The sequence below is a fragment of the Periplaneta americana genome, chromosome 7 (assembly GCF_040183065.1).
Source record: "Periplaneta americana isolate PAMFEO1 chromosome 7, P.americana_PAMFEO1_priV1, whole genome shotgun sequence".
Taxonomy (NCBI): Eukaryota; Metazoa; Arthropoda; class Insecta; order Blattodea; family Blattidae; genus Periplaneta; species Periplaneta americana.
In genome coordinates, this window is record NC_091123.1 from 58,695,343 (window position 1) to 58,720,609 (window position 25,267).

At 35.7% G+C, this 25,267-nt stretch overlaps 1 protein-coding gene across 4 annotated transcripts in view; it reads left to right on the forward strand.

Annotated features, from left to right (window-relative positions):
• LOC138703138 (REST corepressor-like) overlaps positions 1–25,055 on the forward strand; it is a 59,215-nt gene extending 34,160 nt beyond the window's left edge. For 2 of the 4 annotated variants that reach the window (XM_069830768.1, XM_069830766.1), the window contains exons 7-12: positions 1,042–1,154; positions 3,664–3,880; positions 9,069–9,204; positions 14,074–14,252; positions 15,762–15,934; positions 18,702–25,055. In XM_069830768.1, the coding sequence (XP_069686869.1) occupies positions 1,042–1,154; positions 3,664–3,880; positions 9,069–9,204; positions 14,074–14,252; positions 15,762–15,911 (795 nt within the window). In that variant the 3' untranslated portion in view covers positions 15,912–15,934; positions 18,702–25,055. The remainder of the gene's footprint in view (positions 1–1,041; positions 1,155–3,663; positions 3,881–9,068; positions 9,205–14,073; positions 14,253–15,761; positions 15,935–18,701) is intronic. The other 2 variants (XM_069830767.1, XM_069830769.1) reach the window with 2 other exon arrangements.
• Positions 25,056–25,267: the final 212 nt, after the last annotated feature.

A 25,267-nucleotide genomic window follows, 5' to 3' on the forward strand; every position in this document is an offset into this window, starting at 1 on the left:
ATGAGCACCCTGTATTTCAAAATGGCTAATTTATATTTTGAGTTCATCAAGGGTTTCCATACCACCTGTTTGATTTTATTGAAAGCCTATGTTTGAATTCTTACACTAAATAGAGACAGTGTGTAACTACATGGCCTAAGACAACTCTGTACTTAACATTAGCAATTGAAAAACACTCATACATTGCGTGCGTGAAATTTAAACCAACACTTACTGTATACACAGGATTTAGCTAATCTGCGATTTCTTGTTAAAAAATTTGTGCATGTTTAATATTTTTATTAGGATGCAAAGTACTGCTAATATAGCAGTTTTATTTGCTATAATTGATTTTTATCTAACAAAGTTTGTTTATTTTGAGAAAATGAGGCATCCTAGTTTTGAAACACTATAATTTGAAAATAAAATTGAGATAGGCTACATAAGATTACAATCTAAGAATTGTATATTTTTTTGTTAGAAGTCTTCATTTTGTCGTCTTATTGCTCCATTTCCTTCTTGTCTTCCACTCCTCACTATTGTGAATCATTTACTGCATTTTTTAATTCCTCTTCCTACTAGTCCTATTTTAAATTTGAACAGGTTAGAAATGTCAATTTCATTAAAATTGTTTTGAGCTTATGGTGTTGTCCTTTTGTTTTCTAGTTTAAATGTGAATATTGTCGTCTGATGTGGTGTGAATTAATCTCCTAGTCAGTAGAGATCTTTAACATTGCTTAAACATGTAAATGTTAAACCACCATTCTTTGGTTTCAGAGCAAGAAACTTCATTCCTGAATGTTCTCTTTATATTATGAAACAATCGCTGAAAATAAATATATCAAATTACTATATTAGTTCAAATTTTTGTAGACAGTCTTGGAAGTATAAAACTTCAAATTCAAGGACATTATTTTGCTTTTCATTTGCTTATAAAATAGTAAGATAATAATCTTTTGAGAACTGAAAATCAAAATTTTTTGAGAATATGCCATGTGTAAGGAAGTTACTGGGGCATTGTTTTCATAAATGTTGTGACATTTGTCTGTCTGTCTCCAACAGAAAGACGGTGCAGAGGGTGGGAAGAGCTCATGTGCTAACTGTGGGGTTGCCTGCACTCACACCCACACTTCTCCTAAAGGAAGCATGTGCAACACTTGCTACCAACATTGGAGGTACAAAATATATTTATAACTATAGAATTTGGGCATCTGAAGAGAGAAGACTGTTTGCTTGTTCGGCAAAAGCTAGGCTGTTTAAGTTCTACGAAATAACAAAAGTTAACCATAATTTTTTTTTCCCCCCAAAAAAAAAAGTTTTTAAGAAGACATTCAAATTATGTATGTATAACTTGGAAGATAAGCTGATGGTTTACTGCATGTTGACTAGAATTAGGTTTCCTTTTATAATAATAATAATTCAAACTTAATTTTGTGAAAATTGCATTGAAATTACCATTTTTTTAAGTCGCATTCATTTTTTCCTTCATAAATGATCTAGTTCCTGTCATGTTAGAGATATCATTAATATCTCTCAAATTAATGTGATACAGAGTTTTCATAGGTTTATAGTTTATAGACAAACTCTCCTCTTTCCATCCCTCCAGATGCCTGACAAAGTAAATATGTGAAATTGTAAACTCAAAAGATTGTGGGTCTTTATATAAATACTAGTTTGGTTTACTACAATATTAAGTGTGACATATTTACTTGCATAATCTTCCTTCTCAGAGTTTCATCTCTTTAACTTCTTGAGTGGTAACAGAATACATTCCCTGCGGTATTCCCCATGTAGATTTGTCATATTATAAGTTCGATCATAATACAAATGTTGGAACCTGATACTGTAAATGTAAACCCTGTTGTAACTGTATCATCAGAACTTCAGAAGAAACTTCTTTCTTGGTGATTTTCATTATTGATATAATTCGGTTGTAGAAGTGTTTTATAGAGCATATACCTATAGATAAAATATTGTGTAGCATTGCATTTGACAAGTTGTTGATTAAAATTTTTTAGTGTTGTGCAGTATTATTTCCTTCATAAAATGTAAGAACAATATGAGGGAATGGTTTTGTTTTCTAATGTTTTTTGTTAGTAGAGTGACTTCCTACTGACAGAAATGTCTACAACAGGTTACCACAAACACTGTCAGTTGCATAATTTGTGGGTCCAAATTCAGCTGACGGTGATAAATTGTTTAAGAAAAGTAAGGCTAATGGCATGTGAAAGGCGCTTGGCCCGGAATGAATGGGTTCCAGACAAAATTTTCCAATCAAATCTCGCCCAAGCCAAAATTCAGCTGCTAGTCACCACCTTCTTCTGGTCATTCATTCATAGTTTTCTGCCACGGGCAGGTCTTTCACTGCAAACCTAGCTTTCTCCAGTTTTCCCTCTTTTCTGCTTTCCTCTTAGTCTGCAAATACGATCCATATAATTATCTTAATGTTGTCTGTCATCTCATATCTTCTGCCTGAACTTTTCTTCTATTTGCCATTCAGAAGGCAGTTTCTTCTTAGCTAGTGACCCCGCCAATTGAAGGGTGTGATCTCAAAATGCGGTCAGTGTATTTTTATGAAAGGACTGGGCTACGGACTGAGCAAGTTTTCAAATGACATGCACAATAACACAACCTTTTAAAGAAGTATTGACGTTGTTTTGAAAGAAAACGTGCTTAAAATATGATAGAGGACTCAAACATAATCACTTATATGTATAAATCATAAAAATAATCAGTGATATCATAATAATAATGAGTGAGTTTTGGTATCACACTCTTCAATTTCTTTTCTCTTCCTGATCACTTAGGATTATTCTTTCCTCACTCACTCTTTTTAGCACAGCTTCACTTTTTATTTTGTCTCTCCATTTCATATGTTGCATTCTTCTCCATATCCACATTTCAAATGCTTCCAGATATTCTTCTTCACTTCATCGTAATGTCCATGTTTCTGTCCCATACAATGGCACACTTCACCAGTCTCTTTCTAAGTTCTTTTTCCAGAGGTCTGCAGAAAATGTTCCTTTTTCTGTTAAACGCGTCCTTTGCCATTACTATCCTCTTCTTGAGTTCCCTGGCAGCTCATGTTACTATTCATATTACATATTGTTGGCTTACTTTTAAAATCTTGTGACTGTATTTGAGGAAATTGTACTTGGTACCTTCTTATTCTTTTTATACCCCAGCTAACAACTGTTACGCATTTGTTATTTATGAAATATAGAAATATTTGCACATCACCAAGTGTAATCGGCAGATGCATTTTGAAAATATACACATATTGTGATATTCGGTAAAAATTGGATGTAATGGGTTTTAGAAGTAAGCTGATGATATGTAAGGGTAATGAATTTAATCTTTTAGATGCTCCCACCTTAGAAATAAAATTCAATTCTAACACGTGAATGGAAATTCAGAAACGTCTTAGTTGATTGTAACTGGAGGCATTGGAAAGAGAAAAGAGTTTGACAGGAATTAGTTACAGCATATATGTAATTAAAATGTCACTAATTTTCCAGAATTGCGTATTTTTTAATTATCATTTTGTAATGTTTGTAGATAATGTGGAACAAATTATGAGTTATGTAAGTAAAGATGATATTCATAGTTAGAATCTTGCTTAGATTAATGATGTTAGTACAGTGCTGAATTTGATTGGAAGCTTGGGTGGGGTGGCTCTTCCAGACGCACAGGTAGTGTCCGTCCAACAACTGGTCCGGTGAAGCGTGACAGACACTGCCATGTCCTTCTCCGCCACAAACGCAAGCCCCCGCGAGGGATGTACATTAACCATGATGATCTGGTGGCTATGGCTGCAGGGCCGCCAACACCTGTCCCTGCCAGTCAGGGTGATCAAATGTTGAAAGCGATGGATAGGGAAATTGTTTCCCTTAAGAGACAAGTAAGTCTGTTGCCTCATGCATCTTATGTATGGTGTTACAGAATTTATTTATTACATTGTTTATACAGGCCTTCAGATTTACCGAGAAACATAAACAAATGCACACCAGAAACAGTTTATGTATTTATTTATTTTTTATTTATAAATATTATTTGAATACTGCTGTAGACCATTATTGATACATACTTTTGCATGGGTTACATTTTTTTTATAGATGTCAATGGCAATGGTAGTAAATAAGGGAAAGGTACTACGAGGATTGTTTCATAAGTCATGGTAACTGTGTTACTTCAGCCAATAAAACTGCAGCAATTAAAATCCAATATTATATACATTTGAAAGTTACTGGAATATGCTTCGCAATGCTAGCACCATACAGGGCCAGGTTACAGGAGCCAATGGGCAGGGGAAGATCGAAAGATGCGTAAATAAAAATTATTGTTTTATTATACACAAAAGGAAACAAAGTACATTACACACACCTAACACCCTTTAAAATAATCCCCCAAGGCTTCCACACATCTTTTCCAACAATGGGGAAGGCATTGAATACCATCAGCTATGTTTGATTCACCAATGTGTACCACCTGTCATCGAAACAGTGTTAAGTCGACCTGGTTGGTGAGTTGGTATAGCGCTGGCCTTCTATGCCCAAGGTTGCGGGTTCGATCCCGAGCCAGGTCGATGGCATTTAAGTGTGCAAGACAAAATTCCGGCACATCCGGCGATGCTAATATAACCTCTGCAGTTGCGAGCATCGTTAAATAAAACATAATTTAAAAATTTAATTTAGAAACAGTGTTAAGATGTGTTAGTTGGGAGGCCGGTGGGAAAAAGATCTTTGGGGAGGCCGAGACGTAGATGGGAAGATAATATTAAAATGGATTTGAGAGAGGTGGGATATGATGGTAGAGACTGGATTAATCTTGCTCAGGATAGGGATCAATGGCGGGCTTATGTGAGGGTGGCAATGAACCTCTGGGTTCCTGAAAAGCCAATAAGTAAGTAAGTAAGTTAAGATGTCCTCCTTGTTTGCAAAGTGCTACCCATGCAGAAGCTTCTTCAGTTGCGGAATGAGATCAAAACCTCACGGACTGAGATTGGGCGAGTAGGGAGAGTGTCCTAAGATCTTCCACACCCATCACCGTAATAGGTCCCTGACATGAGCTGTGGTGTGTGCTGTAGTGTCATTTTGGAGCACGACTGCCAGCACACTAACTTTGTGTGAGCTGTTAACTAGCCATCAATACACACAGGTCCCATCTGGTGGTGGAATTGCGTACAGAGTGTAAGACAGGTTCTGAAATATACACTAATGTTTGTGCAAATTGCATATACACTAATGTTTGTGCAAATTGCAATATCAAGTAGGATACATGTGACTGAAATGAAATTGATACCACAGATTAGGTACATGACAGTACACAAATGATTAGAATTACAGAACTGTACCTGATCTGTTACCGTGAGATTTCAGTATGGTGTGAAGCTTCCATGCGCTGCAGTCAGAGCCTCTAAGTGTCGTGGCATGGAACCAAAGAGGGCCTGGATATGTTTCTGGGGAATCTCCCTCCACACAGTTCGTATGCAAGTCCACAAAGCATCAAGAGTGGGTGCTGGAGGACCATGACGAACAAGTTGCTGACCAACCATATTCCAGACACGTTCGATGGGCGATATGTCTGGCGAACGTGCGGGCAGGGAAGCAGTTATACTTGTCATTCTTCAAAGAAGGCTTGCACAATCCTCGCCACATTTGGCCGGGCGTTGTCCTACTGAAATATGACATGTGGAGTTGCCTGAAGGAGGGGCAGTACCTCGGGCTCTAAAACCTCCCTGATGTAGCAGTTGCTGTTCAGATTGCCCTGAATACGTAGGAAGCGAGATCGCATATTATGTCCAATGACGCCCCAAATCATCACACTAGGTGTTTGTCTGCTATGCCGCTCAACAATGCAGGCTCTGAGATTGTGTTCACCACGATATCGTCTAACACATATACAGCCATCATTGTGGGACAAGTTGAAGCGAGACCCTTCCGAAAACACTACATTTTGTCACTCAGCATGCCAGTGATGTCGTTCACGTGCCCATTACAGTTTGTGGCATTGGTGGTTTCTGGACAATGGAAACCGACGCAACAGCATGCGAACCACTAGTCCAGCCCTCAAAAGATAGTGACGAACTGTTGACGCAGACAGGTCCACACCCATTGCAGTACTCCAATGTCGACTCAACACTGGGGATGAAGCTGTATGGTCCGTCACAGCCATGTGGACAAGATGGTGGTCATCCCATGCTGTGGTCACATTACATGGTCCAGTACCCGATCGTCTCTGCATACGACCCTCTTCTTTCCACTGGTTCCACATACGCATCACTGTCATAGCAGCATGCCCTGTACGAGCCGAAATGCCACGGTATGACAAAACTGCTTCCCGGAGACCAACCATTGTGCTCCGGTCGAACTCACTCATGTGCAGATATTGCGTCCTTCCATGTCGACGAGGCATACCTGCATTAGTTTCCACTTCGTTTGGAAGCTCTGCACTGACTGAGCAAGGCATAACACTGACTTTGCTGGAGACACAAGACACCTATGTGGGCATATGTGTACACCATCTCTCTGGAAATGTAATCAATTATTGGTGGTACACTGTTCTACATATCTCCCGAGTTTGGAGTCGTTCGGGCCATTCTTTCTGGGTGTTGCACTTTTCACAAACAGTAGTGTATATACTGAACTAACCATGTTGCTACATATTCCGAAAATATAACATGGTTGCCATGACCTATGAAACGATTAATGAACTTTCAACTATAAAATCCAAAATTTCGTTTTCCTCTTTTAATATTTCTCCTAGAATTTTTTTATTCCATTTGAATGATTTTTTTTTTTTTTTAATTTTAATAAAAGTATTGACAATATTGAAAGCATATTCGGTAGCATTCAATATAATTTAAACTGCACCTATGTTTGAATCTAATTTACAGAGACCATTCAGTATAGTGCAATAGTATTGAAGCACTCAATCAAGTTGATGATAGCTGTATGTCTAACAAAAGTAAAAAGTAAAATAGATGATACAGTGGTTGATGCTTTGGAAAGTGAAGTTAAATTGGTAAATGTTCAGTACATCACCGCCAATTCGTAAGAATGCCATATTATATATTTGGACCAGGAAATAGTATTTTACACTCACTTTGTAGCAATATCGTATTGTATTTCCCCTGGACCAGAAAATGCAGTATATGTCTTTGCTATGAAGTGACAATGATGTGGAGAGCATTTAATGTGAAATTAATTTGATACAAAAGGTATAAGTGCTTGTGCAGATGCAGCTTTGGATGTTTAAAACAATGTGTTGGTTTGTGCAGATTTTTAAAACTGGTTAGTTGGTATTACGAAGTTATAAATATTCTGCACTCCCCTTCTTCATGACGCGAGTCAACATTTACGAATTTTTAAATCACGCTGCACTTTTCTCTTATTATTTTTAGCCACTTACCTTATTCAATATTGTCAGTATTAAAATTTCGGAATTTGTTATTAGCAGGGAGAACCAGTTCAGAAATCGTGTTTGAGTATTCAAGCGATAAATGCAGCCTATAAAAATGAAATTAACCCAAAAATGCTGGTGAGGTTTATGTTCGGATAAATACGGCATTTCTTTTAAATGGATACATAGCCATAGTTGAGGATTATGTATATACGAGGCGCATCGAGAAAGTAAGTTTCCCGATTTTTTCCCCTTGAAAGAAAACGTAATTAGCCGTGTCAATTGCGCATGCGTAGCAGATCTATGATGTATCAATCATATGCCAGCCGGACAAGTCCCGCCTGGTGCCAGTAGCGTGGCAGCAGTGGTCCGAAATGGAAGCTCTTATTCCTTCTCCCGCCGCCTGCGAGGTTCGGTCGGTGATAAAGTTCTTTAATGCACAAAGCATTGCACCAATTGAAATTCATCGGCAGCTCTGTCAGGTCTATGGGCCGAACATCATGAGTAAGCAGATGGTGCGTCGCTGGTGTAGGCAGTTTTCCGAAGGTCGTCAAAGTGTCCATGATGAGGAGTGCAGTGGGCGACCGTCCCTCATCAATGATGATCGTGTTGAGCTGGTGCGGCAATGCATCATGGAGAACCGTCGCTTCACGATTTCGGAGCTGAGCAGCCATTTTCCGCAGATATCGCGATCCTTGTTGCATGAGATTGTTACTAAGCACCTGCTGTTCAAAAGAGTGTGTGCCAGGTGGGTGCCGAAAAACTTGACACCCGAACACAAAATGCAACGTTTAGGAGCAGCACTGACATTTCTGCAACGGTATCATGATGACGGCGACGAGTTTCTCGACAGGATCGTCATGGGCGATGAGACTTGGATTTCGCACTTCACCCCGGAAACCAAGCAGCAGTCAATGCATTGGTGGCATAGTGGATCTCCGGTCAGGACGAAATTCACACATACGCTGTCGGTACGGAAAGTGATGTGCACAGTGTTCTGGGACAGGAAGGGCATTCTGCTCATTGACTTCCTTCCAAGAGGTGAAACAGTGAACGCTGACCGTTACTGTGAAACATTGCGAAAATTGCGACGTGCCATTGAAAATAAGAGGCGTGGAATGCTTACTGCAGGTGTTGTGCTCCTCCATGACAATGCTCGTCCACATACGGCTCGGTGCACAGCAGCTGTTTTGACGGAATTTGGCTGGGAGTTGTTCGATCATCCACCCTACAGTCCTGATCTTGCTCCCAGCGATTTTCACGTTTTCTTGCACCTCAAGAAATTCCTGTCCTCCAGTGAGCATTTTGGCAACGACGAAGAGTTGAAGACTTCTGTCACACGTTGGTTCCATTCACAGGCGGCAGAGTTCTACGACAGAGGGATACAAAAGTTGATCCCACGATACGACAAGTATATCAATTCTGATGGTGGCTATGTTGAAAAATAGCTGAAACATTGCTGTACCTGTTGCCAATAAATGTTTTCTTGAAAGTGTGTGTTCTTTTTTTTTAAAAAAATAGGGAAACTTACTTTCAGGATGCGCCTCAATTTTACCGTGCGATTCAGTATAATCTGATATATTATATAAATATATGCAGTAAGTCAATAGTAAGTGATTTGGCATGGGGCTTCCACAAGTTTCATAGGATTTTTTTGCTGTAATTGTAATTGGAATAATTCCTTCTAGGTGCAGAATAACAAACAGAGTCTGAGTTCCTTCAAGAGAAAAACTGCTGAAGGAATAGACGATTTACGTCCGCCTGATACAAACAACCGTATTAATGCACGCTGGACTAATGATGAACTGTTGTTAGCCGTGCAAGGTAAGGGAGTCATTGTTGTACTAACAGTTACACGTGATAAATTTGTGAATAGAATCAGCAACTCTTAGAATGTTTGTGTAAACTGCAGGCTGATTGGCTTGCCTTACACAGCAGAAATGAGTTCCATCCTTGCAATCTCAGAGTGGAGAGCTTATAGGTTTCAGAAAAAGTTTATTTTTGTCAATATTTTAAGTAATTCTTGTCATTTAGTGTAAGACCTCCAGCATTCCACTGCAATATCTTATCTTAAAGTATGTACATCGTCTTCTGGTGCCAGCAGTTGTTTCCATCTGGGTATCGGAGTTTTTACTACAAATTGTTTTACATTGGGTTGCTTCATTATGAGCTATGTTGTTCATTTGGAATACCCAGGAAGTACATTTGAATTGAGAGGTTCCACAAACACGAATATGAATGTTATCTAACAGTCAATCAATCTATGATGGAGCATGTTGACTCCATGTAGATTTCACAAAACGCTTCCACTCTGTTCTGTCTTTTGTTAGTTCTTCACAGTTGGTAATTTCCATTGCCATGCATTCCTCCTGAATTTCATCTTTCCTTCTACTTCGAGGTCTTCCCACTGGCCTTCTGTTGTTAAAGGTGTTCATATATATTTGTTTTGCGCTGCTGCAGCCATCCATATGTGTAACATGTCCTGCCCAAATTGATCTTCTGGTCCTTATTACATCTTTGGGAGATGAAGGCCCCCCACCTCTAATCGTCATTAATGGCAGTAGGGATGTCAGTCCTATGTGCCCGCTGCCTTTACTCCCAAGGAAATACCTCTAACGACATGTCATATAACTTGAGATGATGCGAAGGCATTTCTTTCCCCTTCTTCTTGCCCTGAGTTTGTCAGCAACAGAGCGGTAGCTGCTACCTGTTATACCTGCACCCCCCAGGCTGTACACACAAGAAAATGAAATATTAAATAAAGTACAAAAATGAATATAAAATACAGTCACACATGTGTTTGATAATTGCGTGTTTGAGTATGTTTTAGTGCCATTCTTACAATATTTTCAACTAATAATTAAATTAAGAAATGTTTGTTTGTATTATAAAGTCAGAGGGGAGTGACACATTGCAAATTGTCCCATTGTGTATGCTGGGGTAGAAACTAGTAGTGAAGAAAACATTTATCTTCTGCTGTCAGTAGCTTTTTAATATGCCAATTGATATAAACAACAATAAAAATGAAATACAAACGCTTAGTATAGATTTTCCAAATATAGATTACCGGTAAAAATTTTCAATAATAAAATTTGTCACTTTACTGAAAGTCAATTAGTCGAACGTTAGTGAGATGGACAGTAGCAGCTTCCCCTTCACTGATGATAGAGAGTGTGAATAGAGGGGAAAGGCCTATCAACGAAACTGAAATGGGGAGCAGTAGTACTCATTTCTGTTAGGGGCTGAGTAAACCCCAAGGCCATTCTGCGTCCAGAAGGGTTAGATGAATGGAGAAAATCAGGACCCTATTGAGAATTGAATCCGCTCACCGAACTTGAACCAGGAGTAGAAAAATTGATGAAAAAAAAAAAGGAGAATAGACGTTTCACTAAGTTGTTTTTACCTGGCATTACCTAGTAAAGGTTAGAAAAATTCGAGTGAGGTGGCTCAGTGGTAACACATTAGACTTGCATTTGGGAAGTCCCGGGCTCAAACCCCATCGTCATCCAATCTGAATTAGGTTTTCATGGTTTCCTTCAGTCACAAAGACCTATACCAAATAGGAAATTTACATACCATCATCCATCACCACCTTAATCATCATTGTCGTAATTATTGATATAAAAATTGAAATCAGTTGAATTGAATTGAATTATAACATATTACAATAGAAACGAAATCACAACAATAATCCATGGCCTACAGATATACCCAAAGATCCTACACACATGATAAGACCTAGATGTTATAGTGTGTATAAATAAAAGGAAATGGTTAAAAGCTTAACCATTTTATTTTTAGTGAATAATATTATCATCTATTTTACTTCGTATCTAACTTGTTGTCCACACCTGCGGAGTAACGGCTAGAGCGTCTGGCCGCGAAACCAGGTGGCCCGGGTTCGATTCTCAGTTGGGGCAAGTTACCTGGCTGAGGTTTTTTCCGGGGTTTTCCCTCAACCCAATATGAGCAAATCCTGGGTAACTTTAGGTGCTGGACCTCGGACTCATTTCACCGACATTATCACCTTCATCTCATTCAGACGCTAAATAACCTAAAATGTTGATAAAGCGTCGTAAAAACCTACTAAAATAAAAAAATCTAACTTGTTTGTCAGTCGTAAAATTTGTATTATTAATATATTTTATTCTATTACGACTATTTTTATATTATATGAAGAAAAGTGATTTGTATTAACTTTAAAATCATTAAGTATCAAATTAGTATGTATTAATGAGATTATTATGAGTGTTTTTAATACCTTTACGTTGGTAGGTCTCAGCAAAGGATTCTGATAGCTAGTCAGGCCATGGGGTTACTAAGGTTGGGATCCACTGACATGAAAGACTTTATATTGGACCTGGTAAATGCTGTCAGTAAACATACTTGACAGTGCGTCATGTCTGTACTACAGGAAGTGACTGAGAGAAAGTAGCTTCAATTATACTGACATTCAGACATTTACGAACTCATCTTAAGAAACAACTAAGTACGCATGTGACAAACTTAACTACTTCTCTGTGCTGCTTTCTATTCCATTGCATGATCACAGGGAAGATGATTCCTTTTTGTGTACAAGCATCTCATACAAAGAAAAACCTTTTTCCAGTTAAAAACTAGAATATATACTTGCCAGTCGACTGTTATATGTATTAAAAAATGTATTTCTAACTTACTAATTGTACACACTTTGTTTCAGTACAGGGTGACCAGATGTCATAACCAAAAAGGAGGACAAGGCACCCCAAAATGTAGAACATTCAAGAAAAATGGAGGACATTACAAAATAAAAGCTAAAAATACTCATGTATATTGATTTCATGTGTTCAATTGAAAAGTGTTTCATATATAATTATTTCATAGTGTATTCAACTGCATTTATCTGCTGACTTATTTTCTTTAAAAAGTCTTGTTGGCTAATTCTGAGCAACAAATGTTTATTAGCAACAACTCTTTACTCGTACTACGTTTCTATTATTCCTCTCAGTTGTTTATTATGCTTGAAATTAAGGAAAAACGCTCTTTAATATTTGTATTGTGTCTGGGATCGCAAAAAAAGTAATTTTTAGTAGTTAGTCATTTGTGGACCTTCTTTCAAATTCTTCCATTTGAAATATTGAAAATCTAAATGAGATGCTCCATTTTTTTTTAAGAATATAGCATTCCCTGTACAAAGAAATTGCTTCCTCCATAAAACAAACTACTTTCCTATCAAATTCCTATTCTTGGGTGCAAGACAACAACTTGTTAGTCTTAATGGAAATAACAAAACATTGTAACCTGTTCTCTAATAGGAAAGATACATTTTCTTTGATATTGTCATGATATTAATAAATTTAGGCGTCACATAATATACTATGCTTTACTTAACCTGTCTCAGAAAATAAAATCTTTAATATTTCAGGAGACTACTAAGCAAAGATAAATTTTTTCAGACGGAAAACTTCATATGAGCCGTTGAGAGTAGAAGTGGTGTAAGTCAAAAATGGGTAATGAGGGTTAAAGTAAACATTCTGTAAAATACAGCGCAAAGTAGCAATTAATATTTAATTTATTTAAACTATTAGTAGTCAGTGGATAGCATGAAGGACATATTAATTGCTACTTTGCACTGTATTTTACAGAATGTTTACTTTAACTCTCATTACCCAATTTTGACTTACACTACTTCTGCTCTGAACAGCTCATATATCTGTTATTCTCTGAATAATTGAAAACAGATAGCCACCTGGTATTAATATGAGACAGTATCTGTTCATAGTTTAGATCAACAAGTTGACAGCACACTTACGTTGTCTGCTTTTACTACATAAATAAAAAAAAAATAATAATTAAATAATTTCGTGCCTATAATACATTCCAAATCAATTCCACAACTGTCAGGATCATGTCGAATGGCACTGTGAAAGATATGTGCTCTACAGCTAATGGCTACTACATTCTTCCACAGATTTCTTTAATTTGTTTAAAACATTGTTACCTTCAATCCTTTGAAGGCCCCCAGAATTAGTATTTGTATCATCACCAGCAAACTTGTTATCAATACCAAGCTGTGTTAGCATATCTTGTTGAAAGTGAAAATGGTGGTTTCTGTTTTAGTGCTGAAGCTGTATTCCAAAAATGACGTAATCCACAATTTTACGGTCTTGCAGCTAGGAACACGTCCTTGACGTGGAATCTGAAAGTGTATGTGGAACTGAACTGGGATAAAATGGCATACCATAAGGAATAAATTTATATTACTGTTTGATATTTGACTTTAATATTTTCCATTTTATGTGCAATTGAAAATGTCGAGATATTTCTGCCTCACCTTGTACAACTTTGAGAAACGTGTTTTTTTTTTTTTTTTTTTTTTTTTTTTTTTTTTTTTTTTTTTTTGCCTGTCTTCAAGGGTTTTCATATTCCTAAGAGGTGTTACCCTAAGCCCAGATTTTTCGTTGTCCTCTCCCCTTCCATTCTGCACTGCTAGACACTCTGGATTTCTGTAACATGAGATCAGTAGGACAGTGCCTCTGTAGTGGCAACACATGACATTATATTGACAATGGACAAACGTCTATGCCCTAGGCAAGATTCGAACCCAATACTGTAGTTTTGATGCAGTATCAAATCAGTTTACATAAGCCTTTGCATACACTATGATAGGCATGTTTAGTATTTTAAAATTTGTAATAAATTTGCTTGTTACAGGTGTACGAAAATATGGAAAGGACTTCAGGGCCATTGCGGAGGTTATTGGCACCAAAACAGAGGCACACTTACGAAGTTTCTTCGTAAACTATCGCCGTCGTTATAACTTGGATGCTGTGTTGAAAGAGTTCGAAGCCGAGAATGGACCTATTGTTGACAATGATGATAAAGAGGAAAAGGTAATTGTGCAGTCTCATACTATTTCCGGAGATCATTTTGCCCACTTGTACCTCGCCACTGAAGATGTCGAAATATCTAGTAGCAACACTACCAGTAGACCACTGCCTCTCAGCCCAGAAGATCCTTGTTCTGGTATTTATATCGGTAAATTTAAATTATACAATGCCGTTATTAATATGATTTGACAATTTTGTATGGCTAATTCATATTATTTGGTAACTGGATATTATTTTTAATTTTTACGAGATGTTTTCTTGTTAGGTTTTTTATTACGAGGGGGATCCAGGAAATAACGACCGTTCGCGCATACCCGCCGCGCAGCTGACTCCCCTTCCTTGTTTGAAGGTCAACTGGCTTCCCTAACATGTGTTCTCATAATGTTGTGAGTACTGGTTGCAACAAGTCGCCATTGTGCATTTTGTGTTACTTCAAAATGAACGACGTGATTGATAATCCCGCCAACTGTGAGGTGAGGAGTGTGATTCGATTTTTGAATGCCCGACATTTGAAACCTGCAGAAATTTACCGGCAATTGAAAGAAGTGTATGGTGATACTGTAATGAATGAAAGAAATGTGAGAAAATGGTGCGAAATGTTCAACAATGGGCGAACAAATGTCCACGATGAAACTCGACCCGGACGCCCATCACTCATCACAGAAGACCTGAAGACTAAAGTGAATGACAGAATCTTGCAAGACAGGCGCACATCACTCGACGAATTGAATATTGCCTTTCCTGACATTTCTCGTTCTTTGCTTGGTGAAATTGTGTCGCAACATCTTGGATACCACAAAATCTGTGCCCGCCCGCACACTGCTGCTTCAACTCGAGAATTGCTGGATCAATTCGGTTGGGAAATCTTTGATCATCCGCCCTATAGTCCAGACCTTGCTCCTAGCGATTTTCACCTTTCCACTAAGCTGAAAGACTTTCTGGGTGGTACGCGTTTTGGAAGTGATGAAGAGTTGAAGACAGTGAACACCTGGCTTAATGAACTGGCGGCAAAGGAGTATAACACAGGAATTCTAAAGCTAGTGAACAGATACGACAAATGTTTAAATGTAGGTGGTGATTATGTAGAGAAGTAAAGGAAGCTTCAGTTATGTAACAGACTGTTTTTTCAAATAAATATTTTTTTTTAATTATTACAACAAAACGGTCGTTATTTCCTGGATCCCCCTCGTATATACAACATGGATGGGTATTTACTGGTTTATGAACCAGAAGTGGTTCTCGACGTTCACAGTTCATTGGGAAAATATTTGTTCCATGCCGTCAGTAGTCAGTGTGCTGTACTGAAAGTTGCGATGAATTACGATTTTTAAATAGGTAATAGTAGCTAGTACAATCAGTTAAACATAGCACATTCCTTATTGCATTTGAAGACTGCAACCACATTCCAAGCAGGATTGGAGAGCTGCTTTGCAGAAACTATATACTTTAAAATAATTTGAACCATACATAAGACTTACATACTGATATTGCAAATTCTGATTTCTTGAATAGATGGAGACAGATGGTGTATCATCTGGTAGTGAAGCCAGCACACCCACTCCCGGGGCTAGTTCGCCTGTTACAGTTGCTACTGGACCTCCACCCCTCATCAAACAACCATTCCCGAAGACCACCGTTGGTACTGGTCTTGCTGCTAAATGATACTGGCTCTAGCATAAAATAAGGTATGCCTACACTCATGTTACATGCTGAAGTATATTTTTCATTAAAATTATTTAGGACGGATGAAGATTACTGTTCACGAAAGTCTCGTTCATAGATTTAAAACAATTTTTAAAGCAGATAAATACCTGTCAACATATTCTACAGTTTGAAACAGTGAATTCCATCATGTGAACATAGGGAATGGAAATAAAACTGTTGCAAGGTTTGGATACCTTTCCTCAAGAAAACTCAGATATGCTATTTCATCCCTGTTGAATGAAAAAAAAGCTGTTTCATATTATATAAGTATAAATTTAATTTTATATAAGATAAACTTTATTTGAAAAATTGTTTGTTTTGCATTTGTATTAGCACAAATTTCGCGTTTTATCGCATTTTTAAAATTAATCGAAATGTGATATACAGGTCGTCAAAAATGAAAATGCAAAAGCACGGTCATTTCGCAAAAAACCACCACCTCTAAGTATGATTAATGAATTTGGTACATCAAAAAACCCATCTAAAAAAGAAGTTAATATTGCTTTATAGAAACAGTCTTAAAATCTAGTGTTGAATGTTAATGACCATGTAGATAGATGAAATTGGGGAAAGGGTGTATCACCGAAATTTTACAAAATCGTCACTAAAAAATATGATTTAATTTTTCGGGAATCTACAAGTTTTATGCAAGTAGGCTTAACCAAAAATTGAGGACTTGAATTCTAAAACATGCTAACTTTTGATGTTTTCTAAATTATATATTTACTAATCAAATGGACATAGAATGGTGGTTTCTCACAAGGCCAATAAACTTGACAGAGAACAAGTATTGGACTGTTTTTAACATAAGATATCATATGGTGAAACATAACAATATCATATATATGCTTAACTCAATTTTCCATTTTTTGGAGTTAGAATGTTTTAGAATTCAGGTCCTCAATCATAGACTTGCAAGGACACTTCTTGGAAACCCCGATGTGAGCTAGTGACTTCATCAGGATTAAGATTTTAAAAGTTAAATAATTAAATATATAATGAGAAGTGCGAGAATCACCACTTGGTGATATGAATATTTTTGCAAATTTAACAAGTTGCATTGAAAAGAATACCAGATAATTTAGAAACAACATGATAGAAAGGAGGTAGGATGGTGGTACATATGAATGTACAGTAGTGGCAAAAAAAACTTTGTAGCTGATTTCAGTGCCTTGTTCACTCCAGAGCACGATAAACTGGTAAATAAGACTTTCGTGGTTCGAATCCTGCCTGGGAAGGAAACTTTTTTTTGTTCCTTATTCAAATTTATTCCCAATACTTTTCGATTGCTGGTAAAATTCATGTTCTGGGAATAATAAGTTAATTAAGTAGTAAAATATCACTGCAATCGAAAAGTATTGGGAATAAATTTGAATAAGGAACAAAAAAAGTTTCCTTCCCAGGCAGGATTCGAACCACGAAAGTCTTAGTTACCAGTCTATCGTGCTCTGGAGTGAACAAGACTCTGAAATTAGCTACAAGGGTTGGTCCGGTTCCCCCCCCCCCCCCCACTACTGTGCATAGAGTTCCATTTTATAGAGGGAAAAGGATTATAGCTTTACATAATGTTAGTCCAGGTCACATATAACATATAACAGATTGATCAGCCTTATGAGCTTTGAAGGCAACAACTTTTATTACTTTCACTATGCTGCCATCTAGTGACTGCGGAAGAAGTCACATTATAACTCTCATTTGAATTGCATGCAGCAACTGTATTTCCATCTAGCGGTTGTTATCAGTCAACAGTGGCGATCCTGATGGTTGTTCTCTTCCATATGTTATCGTTTTTAACATAGGGATGGCCAGTCTGTTACATGTACATGTGATCAGGAATGTTAAGTCAGGAAGGATGGCTACCAAATTGTTTGTACTGTACCTTTCTACGAAGAATTGTGGTGTTGCAAAGGCTGAGTGCCATGACAGTTTAAATTTATTTGTGTATTATTCCAGGAAATTCAGTGTTTGTTATAGTTTTAGATAAAACCAGCTATTGTTCCAGACAAGTTTTAAAAATTCCCACTGTCTAAATAGAGATACACATAGTTCAGATTTCCTTCATTACCAAAATTTAATCAGGCAGTTAATTTAAATACATCCCCATTTGTGTATTCTACTTTGTTACAGAGAGAAAGGAGAAATATGAAACTTTGATATAAGGCAAGGCAAAGAATGTGTGTAATTTCTGGAACAGTGTATTGATACTTATTGCATGGCAGGCTGTTAGATTACATCACGTATCATATAAGTGAGATTACATATCTTATTCCTGAGTCTTTTCCTTTGTGTCGATAATAATTGATGACCTAACATTCTAATGTGCTAAGTGCCAAAAACAACTTTCTGAGATATTGATGAAAAACACTGACATACCTACAACACTGCCTCTGGCGCACGAATGAGTCGCTTACAGTTGAGCTACGACAAAGACAATTTATTATGTTATTCTCATATGGATATTCCTCCCTTAGATTGAATAAAATAAAATTTGAAAAATTGGCACTCAGCACATTTAGAATGTTAGGTCTTCAATTGTTATCATCAGCAACACGTGACAACTCCACGTCCAGCTGCGCTAAACCATGCATTATAATAAAACAATATCTATATTGAAGCTGTGCTGGTTGGATATGATGAAATGTGGCTGCTATGCTGTCATCTTGTCATTAAATATTGTGTATATTACACACTCTCATACATATAGTATATGATATTCATTTATTTTATAGTTGTTTTTTTCTTTTCCAGGTAATTTTTATTTAGGTTAGCAACGAACTGGAAACAGTTAAGTTTAAAATGTGGAGTTGAAGAAAGTATGAGTGGAGTGCAAAAAAGAAATGAGTAAATCGTGATCTAAACTTCAGGAAGTTACATCTACGTTCCATATAAAGATAGTTTTTCTGGCGAAATTAATTGCCTGTGTTCTGAATCATCTTTGAACATAAAATTTTAAGGAATATCTTGCCTTTATTACTATCATTAACAACTTTTTTTTTTTGTGTGTGTTAGCTGAAATTGTAGTCTTAGCTAGAAGGAACGAGAAAAACTCGACCAAAATACGTATTGAAGTGCTTGAGGAGTCATAATATGGAGACCTGAGAGAATACAAGTGCACCATTAGGTATTTTTTCCATCAGCAGTTAAATGATTATGGTGTTATCAGAATGCAATAATTAAAAAATGAAAACATTAGGATTCTAAACAATTAATATTTTGTAATGACTTGCTGGTAGTACATTTAATTTGATTTTTTTTTTTACATGAAGTTCGATGCAAGATGCGATTTCCTATCTTCCAATTAGAATACTGATTATTGAGGCCTAACATTATTATATCAAGAATAGAAACTTTTCTGCACTTTGAGAGAGAGTGAAGGAGATTGAATTGCTATGACACTAAAACGATTACTGTTGTATATATTTGTTACCATCACAACTTGACTGCCAGTTACGTTGACGGTTGATGTGAGGATTCTATTGCAGTTGATTTTGAGTCAATTTGGTTTGCCGTATCAGTAATCAGGAATGGCTGTGTAGTAATTTTCTTTGCTGGAGCGGAAATAGTAATTGTGCTGCATAAAACGTTTTTGCGTAAATTTTAAAATGAAATGATTTTCTGTGTAAAGATTAAAATTTCGCACACATATTGTTAAGAACAAAATGGCGTAATATTTATACTATCTAAACAAATATATGTATAAAATGCTTGAGTATTTTTTATCATTTTGGAGGATTGCATTATAATTAAAACTTACATCGCTTGGTAAAGGTAAGAAACATGACTAGACACAAAACAAAAATCTGTTTTAAAAATGTGTCTTACAAAACGGAAACTTAGTGAGAGTAGTATCTGGTTTGCTGTTCGAATGAAACATAAATAAAAGCAAAACAAAAGTACTTAGATAAAAGGACAATTTATGTACAGCATGCAGCAAAATATTGTTCATAATTATGTGCACTACTGCTGTCAAGAGCTATTCAAATCTTTCTGGATAGAAATACAAGATTTTATTCCCCCTGCCTTCCTGAGGCCAGAAAAAGTCATTACAGAAGGAAGATTGTGTTACATTACTGCGTGTGGTTATGTAAAGTTGATTAATTTGGGAAGACTAGAGTTTAACTTTTCCAGTATCAATGTGCAAGGATGAAAGATGTGATAGCCAATAAGGCCATTAGAAGAATAAATGGGTTTCAACGTTGACACTTCAGAATAGAAGCTGAAGGAATTATAAGAACTCCTTAATAATAATAACTAGTTGCAGTTTAAACTGGGACTTTATTAATCAGGATAAGTTATTTTTAGACAAAATTTTAATGTTTTACTTCTATATTAATGAAGAAAAATATCATTAATTAAATGCAAATTGTTTACAGGAGGTGTTAAAAAAATTATAACAGTACTGGACTGAAATTGCACATCGGCAGTGTATTATTTACGCTTGCAAATATGGAAGTATGAAGCAAAACTTCTTTTGCGAATGCGAGTGCAGTGTTCTGTTTGTTAAAGTGATTATTATGAAAATTTATTTATACTTCAGAAAAACCAAAGTTGCTTAAGACATGTTTGTCTGAAGTTTACATTTACCTAACATAGCTTTTCATATTCAGGTCCTAGCAATGGCTGTTAAAAGTGATGAGACTTAAATTTAGAATACCTACAAATTATTTTGATTGTGGAACAGTTGAGTATAATTTTTGTTAATGTTGTTTTAATTTTCTCTCCTTTATCTGCAACCAATGTTTATGTGTATATGTTTGGGTTCATGATTATTTTCTATATATTAGTACCAATGGAATCTGTTGTTCATAGTTTCTTGTTTTCTTTATACACTGCACAGTACAGAAGTTGCAATTGCTCAGAGACCATTCTGAGTACATAGGTAATAAGATGTGCACTTACCACTATGCAGTCATTATTTTTTAAGATTAAGTGATGTATTGAATTTAGCTTGTAGCATTGTATATTATAGTAACAAATTTATATTTATAAAAGATAATTGAATGAGAGGGTACATAATGTTCCCCCTTAAATATCATACAATTATATTACTATGATAATAGATTGATGAAGTATGTTAGATTAATTTATTATATTAGATTCTATTTTCAAACTGGAATTACAGAGGTATCGCTGTTCTAAATTATTATCATTCTTTATTATCAGCACATTTGAATATACAATAAATGATACAACACTCTATCATTTGATTGTGTATTGAAGATGGAATCTTATGTAATAATGCAATATATTTCCTTGGGATAGGGGAACAGGTTTATTTTCCTTGAAATATTACTATCCCCTACTCCCGATGAACCGTAGGGGTTCCTTACACTGGATTTTACAGATTATAATAGTATCGTTGTTTCTTTTCTTTATTTTTTTATACTTGCATAAAAATTAGTGGAAAATGAAGATATATTTTATTTAATTTGTTAGAATAAAACCTGGTGAGTTGATCCAACATATTAAAACGAGAAATGAGATGGGGATATAAAATAAAAATTTAATCTTATTGGTTTTTTACATGCATGAGATGATATATGCAGTGAAACCCTCTTAAAACTTGAAATGAAATACTGGAATCCCTGTTTAAATAAAATATCTTAAAGAGATCTTTAGATAATAAGAATTTTGCATCTTATTGGAGTTTTGTTGGGAAATTGTGATACTTTAATAGAAATGTATTATACCAAAATTATCTTAAAACTATATTTTTAGGAGATAACGAATTTTGCAGCCTAATTGAAGTTTTTTTGGGAAAATACATTACTTGAAATATGTAGAACACTAAAGAAATTAACCATGCACCATATCGTACATTTATATCACAATGAACAGTATATATCTAAACGTGCCTCTGAAAGGCAAAATTTTTATAACAGTTTTTCAAAAACTACATGCAGAAAATGTCCTTTCACTCCTAATCTTTCCCACAGTACAATGTTCGGATATTAACTTGTTATTGATTTCCATTAGTAAATTTTAATTGGGAGACTTGTATTCAGTATTCAAATGTTTTTCTAGTTATTTTATTATGATACTGATTATATTAATTCTAAGAATATCATTGACTAACATGATATTGTATACTGAATGATAGAGTATTGTTTTTGTGAACAATTAAAAAGATGGACTGTATTGCAAGGTCAGTAAAATGTTAAAAATGAAACTTTGAGTACATACCTTTATATATAAAATATTTTTATTTGAGAGGCATAGAAGGTAACTAATTGAATATTTTAAAATTATGTTTTCTTTTTTGACATATAACAAGAACATGAAATCTCATCGTAAGTGGGTTTCACTGTAAAGGCTTTCAAGCATTCCAGGGTGATATCCGAAGCCAGGTCTGTGGCATAGCATTCATAGTGTTCTACTCAAGGACAGGTCTTTCACTGCAAACCCACCATTCTGCCTTCCTCTAAGTCTCCGCATATGATCCATATATCTTAATGCCATCTATTATTAGATATCTTCATCTGCCCCAAACTCTTTTCCCGTTCACCATTCCTTCCAGTGCATCCTTCAGTAGGCAGTTTCTTTTCAGCCAGTGACCCGATCAATTCCTTTTTCTCTTCCTGATCAGTTTCAGCCCTATTCTTTCTTCACCTACTCTTTCCAGCACAGCTTCGTTTCTTATTTTGTCTGTCCATTTCACACGCTCCATTCTTCTCCATATTCACATTTCAAATACTTTTATTTGCTTCTCTTCACTTCGTTGTAATGTCCATGTTTCTGCTCCATACAAAGCACTTCACTAGTCTCTTCCTTAGTTCTTTTTCCAGAGGTTCGCAAAAGATGCTCCTTTTTGTATTAAAAGCTTCCTTTGCCATTGCTATTTTCCTTTTGACTCCCTGACAGCAGCTCATGTTACTGCTTATAGTACACCCCAAGTATTTGAAGCTGTCCACTTGCTCTACTATCTCATTTAGAATTCGCAAGTTTACCTTCTTTATATTTCTTGCGACAACCTTGGCCTTCGTCTTGTTGGCATTTATCTTCATCCCATACTGCTCACAGCTGTCATTTAGCTCCAGTAGCATATCCCTTAGTATCATCTCCTCTTCTGCTAGCAACGCCATATCATCAGCAAATCTTATGCACTTTATTCTTCTTCCTCCTACTATCACTTGAAAGTTGGTTAACTAATCTTAATTCGTGTGTCACTGTAACTTTATACAGATTTTAGTTTTAATAATTTTGTTGCTTTCTGAACCAAGCCATAGGAAATTTCTGTTTGTTGAGGAAGCCACCTAAGAGATTCTTTAAGAGAATTTTGTAGTTGAAATGCACTCATTGAAAATTTTCTTACTCAGATTTTCATTACATGCCAGACACAAATTATTATTATTATAAGGTGATTGGCGCAGGTGAAAGAAAGATTATATGTTATTTTCCTCACACCTATTTCTTAGTATCTCAACACCATGTGAGATGTTTCTAAGCACTCTGAAGATGATAGCACACTTACCAAGATCAAAAGCACCATTTTGTGGACCTGGCCTTGACTGATCACCCAGTACACACACACACACACACACACACATAACATGCTCATACATAAAAGTTTCCCTATTAATGAATAATATTAAAAGAAAAATCCCCCTCATGTGTATTGAATACCTTAATCTTGTGAAATATATATATGACACAATCTACAGAAATGTAACTTGTTAATGAATAAAAAAAAGACTTTTAAATATTGCATATAATATTAATTCTGGAACAGCTTAATGTGTTCATTTTATATCATGTTTTCATGGTATTTCTTGATGAATTTATTTATTCCTTTGTTTGTTTTTATTTGTGAAATTGGAGTGTGTGAATGCTATTTTCAACTCCAAAATTGTGAAGAATTATGACGAAGTTTTGCATTATTACTTCTCTAAAAGAAGAGAGATATAAGTTTTTTCAGTGAGTGAAAAGTGTTTCGCTTTATCTCAAACATGCTGCATCAAAAACTATTACAGAAATAATGGTCTTAATAAATTTTATTATATTTTCACCATGTACAGTTTTTTGTAATGTTGTCCATCTGTAACATTATATAAATGAAAATGTTTGGAAGCTGTTTGATATAATAAGCTTTCCTTGTTATGTTTAGCAACATAAGATAAATGTTGATGTAATAATCACCAGAAATTGAACTTCATGGAAATATTTTTCAGAATGGGTGATATTTCTCCGTACCCAGACCTGTTCAACTAATAGTACTTTGTTGTCGTCCCTTCGTATATATTTCCCTATGTTGGAGGATATATTCAATGTAGCACCTACTGGATTGTAATTATTGGATCTTTTGAATGGCATGTTGAAATCGGTTTAATAGAGGTGACTTGCACCTTACCTACTTTTGTATATATGAACAGGTTAGGGTAGGATGACTTTGTTCTTGTTTTGTGTTAATACAATTGTTTTTGCCTATTCAGGTGGATTACTTTACCAGGTTTTCTTTTCATATTTTTGATAAACTTATGGAATTTTACAAAATTTGGCTTTTAGAAACATGAGGATCTAGCTCATTGTCTCAATCAAGAGATCCACAGTAGAATGTTTACAAATATCATACTATATGCTATGTTTCTACAATTTCAGTGTGGAACTCCTTAAAATAGCTATAGAAATCACAGTTTTTCATTGTTGAAACTTATTTCAGTTGTCTAGTTTTTTCTCAGATTTCCTCAGTGTTCCCTTCAGTTAATATTGTTTTGGTAAATAAAAATAGCTTTCTTGGTTCTCTGAACACAGATCAAACAGAATGCCGATATGAATGAACCACTTACAAGAGGAAACCACCTGTTAGAATGGTTACTGAAGGGACTCAATGAACTGATTGTAATGAAATCTCTGTAGGAATGTGGATTGCATGTGATGTAGTGAAATGGATATGTCATTAAATAATGGCACTGGTTATTTTCGAACTAACTGTATGTCCATACGTTGGTAGTTGACATCAACATTCTAACATTCTTTTGCTCCTTTTGTCTTCATTTCATTTTCAGAATAATTCAGTCATTTGTGAAATGTCACACGACTTTGTATACTAAGATATATTTAAAAATGAAATGGAAGTGCATTACATTATTTATTATTGTACATGAAGTATTGAGTTTGTTCTGTTACCCAAAATTGAGTTCCGTTTCCTATTCCCTCCCAGTCATCATCATTTAAGGATTTATAGGATGGAAATTTCTTTATAATCGAAAAAATTAAAAAAGAGTAGTTTATTGTACTGCAGAAGATATTTCTACATTATCAAGATATTCTCTATAAGGTGCCATTTAAAAGAAACCGGATTAGGCCAATAAAATTTT